General features: G+C 55.2%; 4 protein-coding genes across 4 annotated transcripts in view; 2 read left to right on the top strand and 2 right to left on the bottom strand.

The window, feature by feature from the left end:
* Window positions 1–329, bottom strand: part of IE81DRAFT_220885 (hypothetical protein) — a 1654-nt gene extending 1325 nt beyond the window's left edge. Inside the window, exon 1 of the mRNA XM_025511046.1 lies at window positions 1–329. Within this exon, the coding sequence (XP_025367607.1) occupies window positions 1–247 (247 nt within the window). The 5' untranslated portion in view covers window positions 248–329.
* Window positions 330–574: 245 nt separating this feature from the next.
* IE81DRAFT_221020 (hypothetical protein) lies at window positions 575–1767 on the top strand. Its single transcript, XM_025511047.1, has 3 exons — window positions 575–963; window positions 1042–1502; window positions 1601–1767. The coding sequence occupies exons 1-3, from the start codon at window positions 859–861 to the stop codon at window positions 1683–1685; spliced, it is 651 nt and encodes a 216-aa protein (XP_025367606.1). The 5' UTR covers window positions 575–858; the 3' UTR covers window positions 1686–1767.
* A 1460-nt stretch (window positions 1768–3227) lies between these two features.
* IE81DRAFT_325558 (ribonuclease T2) lies at window positions 3228–4810 on the top strand. The gene is made up of 4 exons (XM_025514555.1): window positions 3228–3734; window positions 3848–4140; window positions 4233–4481; window positions 4607–4810. The coding sequence occupies exons 1-4, from the start codon at window positions 3445–3447 to the stop codon at window positions 4621–4623; spliced, it is 849 nt and encodes a 282-aa protein (XP_025367605.1). The 5' UTR covers window positions 3228–3444; the 3' UTR covers window positions 4624–4810.
* Window positions 4811–5469: 659 nt separating this feature from the next.
* Window positions 5470–7516, bottom strand: IE81DRAFT_221125 (hypothetical protein). Its single transcript, XM_025511048.1, has 4 exons — window positions 6325–7516; window positions 6022–6240; window positions 5765–5887; window positions 5470–5697 (listed from the first exon to the last, which is right to left on the bottom strand). Coding segments are annotated over exons 1-4 (1317 nt in total). The 5' UTR covers window positions 7299–7516; the 3' UTR covers window positions 5470–5696.
* Between the last annotated feature and the right edge of the window lie 121 nt (window positions 7517–7637).

The following is a 7637-nucleotide window of genomic DNA, read 5'->3' as shown; positions in this document are numbered from 1 at the left end:
GAGCACGAAAAGAAAAAGGAAGAAAGTGGCGGCGGAAGCAGCACTGGCGGAAGCTCGTCCGAGTCCAAAAAGAGCGGGGAGGAGAAGAGCAAAGAAGCCGAAAAGACCAAAGAGACGAGCGGTGGAAGCGCCTCTGGCGGGAGCAGCAGCGACACCACGAAGAGCTCTGGAGAGAAGAGCAGCCAAGGCAGCGGTGCTGGTTACGGCAGCGGCACCTCGACCAGCTCTTCACCTTCGACCAGCCCATCTAGCACTTCTCCTTCTTCGACTAGCCCATCCAGCGACGTAGGGTCCAGCACATCCCAGTCGAACAAGAGCGGCGAGCAGCAGAGCAAGGAACAGGAGAAGAGTAGCTCCTCCCCATCCTCCACTAGCCCCAGCACTTCGCCTTCCTCCACCAGCCCGACCGACACGGGTTCGAGCGGCAGCGAGACGAAGAAGAGCGGCGAGCAGAAGAGCAAAGAGAGCGGAGGTTCTTCTGCAAGCGGCACCGACACGAACAGCAGCACGACCGAGTCCAAGAAGAGCGGCGAGCAGAAGACCAAAGAGAGCGAAAAGTCGGGCTCCGAAAAGTCCGGTTCCTCGGGTGGAAGCAGCTCGGGTGGAAGTACCAGCGAGTCCAATAAGAGCCAAGAAGAGAAGAGCAAGACGGCTGGCGCAGCAGCCGGAGGCGCTGCTGGCGGAAGTACGACCGACACTTCGCCTTCCTCCACCAGCTCGTCGAGTCCATCTCGCGATTCCAGCACCCCCGGAGATTCGACTACGCAAGGTGCGGGAGGAAGTACCTCAGGCGCTACCAATACTACTTCGACTCCTAGCGCTGGTGGCGGTCCAGGATGCAAGAAGGACGAAAACGACATGATTCCATGGGGCTGGGGCACTTGCGCGCCCAAAGACATCGCCAAAGGATCGTGGTCCGGCAAAAAGGAAGGCAAACAATTTACTGGCAAGGGAACATTCTGGGTGAGTAGGTAATGCGGCGTGCGTTCTCGAACGTGCACGACTTGGTCTGCTGACTCCTTCTCGACTCGCTCCGCGCAGGGTCAAAGCGCTGGCGGAAACTGCCAGATTGGCGCGTTCAAGGATACGGACTTTACATGCGCACTGGATGGCTCTCAGTACGAGAATGGTGCTCACTGCGGCAAATTCCTGGTCATCCAGCGTCTTGCTGGCACCATGACGAACGGCACTGCCACTCCGAAAGAGCTCGTAGGACGTCAAGTCATCGTCAAGGTTGTCGATCAATGTCCAAGCTGCGGAGGACCTGGTTTTACCGACCTCAGCGCAGCCGCTTTCAGCTGGCTGGGCTTCAAGGAAGAAGGCAAGATCGACATTGCTTCCTGGTACCTGCCCGACGAAGAAGGCATCAAAGAAGGTGTGGTCGAGAACGCCGATGGAGCATCTGGTGGCGGTGCTAGCAGCTCCAGTCCAAGCTCCTTTAGTCCATCTGGCGATGCTGCGACAGGCGGTGCCAGCGGCGCCAATGGCTCAAGCACCGACAAGCCATCAAGCTCGACCGGTCAAGGATCAGGCGGCGGTGCCGGCGGTGGAGCTGGAACTGGGGCTGGAACTTCTGACAGCAAGCCAACTAGTTCGACAGGTCAAGGATCAGGCGGTGGTGCTGGAGGTGGTGCCGGTGGCGGAGCTGGATCTGGAACGGGAAGTTCCGACAGCAAGCCATCTAGCTCAACGGGCGGAGGAGGGTCTGGAGGAGGAGCAGGAGGCGGTGCCGGTGGTGGTGGTGGTTCCGGCGGCGGTGCCGGTGGCGGCTCTGGTACCGGCTCCGGCTCCGCTTCCAGCGGCGATCTTCCCTACGCCGAAGCAGACACTACTCAAAAGACGGTCAGCCATGCTGCAGCCGGTGGTGGTGGTTTGGCAAATGCGAATGGAGGCGGAGGAGGGGGAGGCGGATCGAATGGAGGTTCTGGAAGCGGGTCAGGCGCTGGCGGACCTGACGGCAGTACTGCTGGATACAAAGCTTCGGACGGCAAAGACACAAAGTCGGGCCAAGAGACCAGCGGCACACCTCCTGTCAAGCGCGAAGAGTATGGAAGGACTTCTTGGCTCGGCAAGCGAGGACCCAAGACGAGAGGTTTGGCTCGACAGTTGCTCAAGAGCAGATTACTTCGCCACAACGACGAGCAAAGGCCTTAGCGAATGATCCAGCGGCTATCTCGCTTCGTTCTCAAGACGTTCTCAGAGCATCGGTACTTGACGTGCTGATTCAAAAGGATGCTATTGGCCATTCGGATGCCGATGTCGCCGCTCCGTCCGCCAGCTTGCGACTCACCAGCGACGCTCATGCATCCAATCCCCACGCTCTCTCCATCATCACGTTCCTTAAAAGCGTCCTCGTCATTCCCCACGAAGACAGGATCAGCTTCGAACAATCTCCCATCCCCCTTCCCCCCAAAATCCAGTCTTGACCCACTCTTTTGCCCATAGTCTTGTTGCCTTGAACCCACCCCTATGTGCTAGCCTGTGCGCAGCGTCATTCTTTAGCGGGAATCTGATGACGATTGCTTTCCGATTGGCGTCTTGTCCGCGACTTGGGTAAGCTTGCCTCTTGCCCTTTTCGACGAACAGAGGGGGAGGCAGCCATTTGCACATAGGCTCGAGTGGATGGCAGTGTAAGAGAGCAAACTCGTGACTGTGGAAGGTGAGGCCGGATCAGCTCGTTCTTCGTCGCAGCAGCCACTCAAACTCCGACCAAATCGCCTAGCTGCGACTCGTTCCTGCGCTCACGATAAGCAAGCACAGACTTGCTTGCTTAGCGTGCTTGAAGGGTGCATGTACCTACCTACCTACCTACTGTACCGTATTCACTACCTGCAGGCCCTCCCCCCCGTTCGATCACACCGCATGCACATCGGAGGATTGCCCGCTCAAGCACGTTCACTTCTTGCTCGCTTCGGCCCCTCCTTTCGCGCTCAACGTGCCTCTTCCCTCTTCTGCTTCTGTGATACACGATTGACTTGCTGAACGCAGGTACCGACTCGCCAACAGCATGGCTGTGGTGCCTGCCTTCAGCAAGAGTCTAGTCGAGTAAGTGGCTTTTGAATCGTGACCTCGGTATACATGCCCGACCCACGCGCTCGAAACTTGATTGGCGGCAGGGCAGGATGTTGTGCAATTTGAAAGCGGAGCTTTCGGCCTTTGGTCCGAGGCGAACGTGCCTGGCTTCTTCTCAACGTTTTATGCGTCCTTAGCGCGGATCAGGATGGGGGGGGGGGGGCTCCTCCTTTCCAACGTACGTACACTGTACGTGCCAATGTGCAATCAAATCGAACATCTTGCTAAGATGGCCTCGTCGAAGAACATATAAGGTGCGCTGGGGAAAGAGAGTGTAGACACGCCTCTCTTCCCCGCCGACCTCTTCCTTTCCCCCTCTTTCCCATCCTCGCTCGCGCCACATCACCCAACCCAGTCGACTCCTTCCGCACGATGCGCTTCCTCCTCTCCGCTCTCACCCTCGCTTCGGGCGCGTTCGCACTCAGCCCAACAGCTCCTCAAGATGCCTACTCGTGCGTCCGAGCAGCTCCCAAGCTATCCTGCACCGCAGATCCAGTCGTAGACCCCACCTCCTTCGGCACGTGCTGCTACAACGGAGCTCTGCAAGCCGGTTTCAAAGAATCTGGATTGGTCCTCGCCACTCAATTCTGGACCAGCAATTCTCACGTCGGACAAGGACCCAACAACAGCTTCACCATTCACGGATTGTGGCCCGACTACTGGTGCGTGCGAGTCCCGGACTTCTCTAGCCGGTAAAGGGGAAAGAGTTAGTTTGGGAACATATGCAAGCCATGACCTGCTGACAGCTGCTCGCACATTTTGCTTCGTCGTATAGCGATGGTTCCTACCCTCAATACTGCACAAAAGACAGCGGTATTCCCGAATTCGACGGTGCTCAGATCAAAGCTCAATTGGCTCAGTACGCTCCTTCTACGCTCAACTACATGAACACCTACTACAAGGACATTTCGGGAGATGATGCTAGTTTCTGGGATCACGAGTACAACAAGCACGGAACCTGTTTCAGCACCTTGAGAGCAAAATGTCAAATCCCTACGCGCGGCATGAACCAGACTTCTGCTGCTCTGGTGGGCTATTTCGAAGAGATTGTTAGGCAATTCAAGAGGCGTGAGTTCTTCTTCTCTTTTCCTGCTTCCCCTCACAAACAAAAAGTCGCCCGCAAGAGAGAGCTGATGAGGGATATCATTTGTGTGGAGCAGTGCCAACCTACGACTGGCTCGCTTCCGCCTCCATTCTTCCATCCAGCACGACGACGTATCCTCTAGCCTCTATTCAAAATGTCTTGACGAGCAAGCATGGAGGTGTTCCGTACATCGGCTGCAACAAGAACGGCACATCCCTCAGCGAAGTTTGGTACTACTATCATACTAGAGGTCCCTTGATTCACGGCTTGTACCAGCCTACGAACTCTACGACGAAGAGCAGCTGCAAGAGCGATGTTCAGTACCGTGAGTGCAGCAAGAAAGAAACCCCAATCATTTCTCCATGCCAATCGATGTCTCTGGAGGATACGCGATGATTCCTGCGAGGCTGATCTCATCCTCGACCCCGCTGCTCGCTTCCATACTCACAGTTCCCAAGCTCCTGTAGATGCTTCGTCAAACATGCACCTCGCGTCGAAGAGACTTTGTACAGAAAAGAGTCTAAACGGCGTTTCCTCTTCTGCACGTAACGCTCCACTTTGCTCCGTACGCACACTGCTGCAGCCGCTCGGCCCCCTGCTTCAAGTATTTCGTTTGCTCGGCTTTCTTGCAGGTCAAATTCAGTTTTTCCGAATTTGTTTTTTTGAAACCCTGTTCGACTGTGCGACTCGATCATTGCGGCTTCCAACCAGCTTGCAGAGCCGAGACTCGTCCATCTCCATCGCACACCTTCCGTCGCATCCCAAGCCCCAACTTCATTCTCCATCGGCAAAAAAAAATTCAGTGCCAAGCCCCCAAATTAAGCGATCGCAGTACGGTAATCGAGATACAAAAGTTCGCAGGAGGGCGCGCGCGCGTCCCTTTACAAATGCTCCGGCCTATCGCTACAATGATGCTTCCTTCATCTCTCTCTCTCTCGCCAAACGGATGCTCTACTTGCCGAGCATTCTCCATGCCGGTAGTTGTATCTTTGCTCTTTTTGCCCCAAGGGCGCTCCCACCAGCGCCCTTCTCCGCGGTCCGAACCTTTCCGCGCAATAGCTCGTCCGCACCACCTCCTCTCCTCTGACCACATTCAGCCAGCTGGCTTGTTCGCCCCTTGTTCCGAGTCGCATCAGAAGCAGCAGCAGCAGTAGAGGTGCATTTTTCGACCGACTTTGGCTGCTGCTCTTGCTCTCGCTTTATCGTCTTGCTAGTCTGCAACTGCGCGACTTGAGACGTCGACGCTTTCGCAGGTGGACCCATAAAGTCCGCTAGGCTTCTTTGAGCTTTATAGGCTCCTTGTCGCGCGTCGGGTGCATGGGGCAAGGTTGTCAAAGTAGCAGGCACTACCCTTTTCACAGCCTTTCGCATCTCTCCATGAGACGCCATGGGCGCGGATGTCGATCCAGTCGAGAGCGAGTGCGGCTGAGATGCTTCCTCGTGTCGTGTAGGAGGGTTGAGGATGGAATAGACGTGCTCAGTCTGTCTACGAGGTGGATCTGTCGCCAGACTATCAAACACCCTTTAATGTTGCAAATTTTCTACACGATAGTGAGCTATTCAAGCTCCTACGCAAAAGACACTCGAGAGGTATGCCAAATAGCTCACCATTGCACGTGCAGGATCTTGGGACCTAGACCGCCTCGTCTTTTGACAAGCACCTTGTGCGCTTTGGATGCGGAAAGGAAAGCGGCCGTAAAAATGTGCGTCGTCTTTGCTGAAGGCATGATGCTTTCGGCCCATGTTCGTTCCAAAAGAGTCGCAAAGCAGCATCAGCACAATGTCAATCGCCACTCAAGAGCGATCAAGGGAAAAGTTTGTTTTGGAAATTGCAAGTGCGAGGCGCACCATTCCCCGCAACTCACACGACTTTGGCACCGTGCATCTGCAATAACCTCACCACTTCTCTTCGCGTTGTGTTCGCTCCTGTAAAGCCATTGACGTAGGCAACGATACCTTTGAAAAGATCGCTTTCCTCTTCGCAAGCTTGTGAACGAAGTTTTTGCAAACGCGTATCCCACCAAGTGGCACCGGGTGCGCCGGGACCTAACCTATTGGACACCTGATGACCCGTCGATGACGTTCTACATATGTTCACCACGTTGCGCATCGCGTCAGCTCCAATGTGCAGATAGAGTAGAGAAGTGGATGAAAGAGGCACGACTCACGTATAGTGCGTTGTCCTCAAACCGACGCTGTCGTGGTGAAAATGGGTCAGGGGATTATCCTTCCTCTTCAAGCCTTGTCTGGAAGTGAGCGATGCTCTTTCTGTCGCTGCGCGTGCTGAGAATAGCGGCACTGGAGGTGCACCGAATATCTTGACGTCGGTGTTTGAGGTGCGAGGTTCTTTTGAATCGATCTCATCAGACCGGGATGCTCGCACCTCTTGATCAGTCATCATCGTGACAATGGATGCACCCCTGTCTTGAAGCGACCTTTCTTTAGAATCGTCTGCAAGAGCAACACTGCTGATGATCTGCTCTTCCGAAGGCAAATTGCGCCACCAATCCTCCTCTTCGTCTTCCACGTCTTCGGACATCCCTTCCACCTCAGCTGGCAGCGAGTCCCTCCTTGTAACAGTAACAGGTTGACTAGATGGGTTGATCTCACCCTCTGCATTGTGCTCTACCACTTTGTCCCCTCCTCTGATCGAGCTTGGACCTGCATTGCCTGTCAGCTGCTGCTGCTCAGATCGTGTCCACTGCAAGTGAGACTGTTTGGGCCTGTACGCGTAGCTCCTCGCCTTCTCTCCAGACCTTCCCTGTCCATGTAACTGTCCTAGCAACTCTGCTGCCCTCCTTTCCCTCCCAAATCTTCTCCAATCACTCGTCGCAGGCGCACGTCGATTCGTTCGTATAGCCAACATCATCCCTCCCTCCTCTCGCTCTTCACGCTCCTCGCTCCGACCATTTCGCCCCTCTTCCCCTTCGTTTGCCTTTGACTTTGCCTCGTCTTTGGTGACATGGCCTGTTGCAAGATCTCGTCCACTTTTCGGATAAAATCCTTCGAGGTTGCTCAGGACTCTTTGGGCGCGATGAGGGACGTTGAGTCGACGAGAGTGGGAGGTGATCTTGCGCTCATTGATGGGCTTGCACGGACGAGATGCGGTGGTGGTGGTGGTGGTGCGATTGGTAGCTGACATTTGTCCCTTCCATGCTGGCGCTACTGCCACTGCCACTGCCACTGCTGCTGCCGTACAAGAGTCAAGCGTGGATGGCGATGGGATGAGAAAGCAAGTGGGGGATGCTACATGCCATGAACGATGAATCACGTGAATGACAATCACTGAATAGCATCATGGTCATCACGCAACCAGTCGCGAGTCTTCGTCGCGTCGGTGCGTGTTTGGATGGACAGCATCGATTCTTGAAGTGATGTCCGCTGACTCGCGCGTGCTTTGTCATTCAAGTCATTCGCGTGATGCACATGCACTTCGGAGCGGTTGATTCACGATTTACGATTCGATTGTCGCGTGCTGCTG

The sequence above is a fragment of the Ceraceosorus guamensis genome (assembly GCF_003144195.1).
Source record: "Ceraceosorus guamensis strain MCA 4658 unplaced genomic scaffold IE81scaffold_67, whole genome shotgun sequence".
In the NCBI taxonomy this organism is placed as follows: Eukaryota; Fungi; Basidiomycota; class Exobasidiomycetes; order Ceraceosorales; family Ceraceosoraceae; genus Ceraceosorus; species Ceraceosorus guamensis.
This window is presented reverse-complemented; position numbering and strand designations above follow the sequence as displayed.

Bases quoted from the DNA above. Each gene is read 5' to 3' on its own strand.
- IE81DRAFT_221020 (XM_025511047.1), top strand. From the start codon at position 859: ATGATTCCATGGGGCTGGGGCACTTGCGCGCCCAAAGACATCGCCAAA. The intron at 964-1,041 runs GTGAGTAGGTAA...CGCTCCGCGCAG, and splicing joins CTGGCAAGGGAACATTCTGG to GGTCAAAGCGCTGGCGGAAA. The intron at 1,503-1,600 runs GCCATCAAGCTC...CTAGTTCGACAG, and splicing joins AATGGCTCAAGCACCGACAA to GTCAAGGATCAGGCGGTGGT.
- IE81DRAFT_325558 (XM_025514555.1), top strand. From the start codon at position 3,445: ATGCGCTTCCTCCTCTCCGCTCTCACCCTCGCTTCGGGCGCGTTCGCA. The intron at 3,735-3,847 runs GTGCGTGCGAGT...TTCGTCGTATAG, and splicing joins GGATTGTGGCCCGACTACTG to CGATGGTTCCTACCCTCAAT. The intron at 4,141-4,232 runs GTGAGTTCTTCT...TGTGTGGAGCAG, and splicing joins TGTTAGGCAATTCAAGAGGC to TGCCAACCTACGACTGGCTC.
- IE81DRAFT_221125 (XM_025511048.1), bottom strand. From the start codon at position 7,298: ATGTCAGCTACCAATCGCACCACCACCACCACCACCGCATCTCGTCCG. The intron at 6,241-6,324 runs GTGAGTCGTGCC...GAACATATGTAG, and splicing joins TTGAGGACAACGCACTATAC to AACGTCATCGACGGGTCATC. The intron at 5,888-6,021 runs GTGAGTTGCGGG...ATGGGCCGAAAG, and splicing joins ATGCACGGTGCCAAAGTCGT to CATCATGCCTTCAGCAAAGA.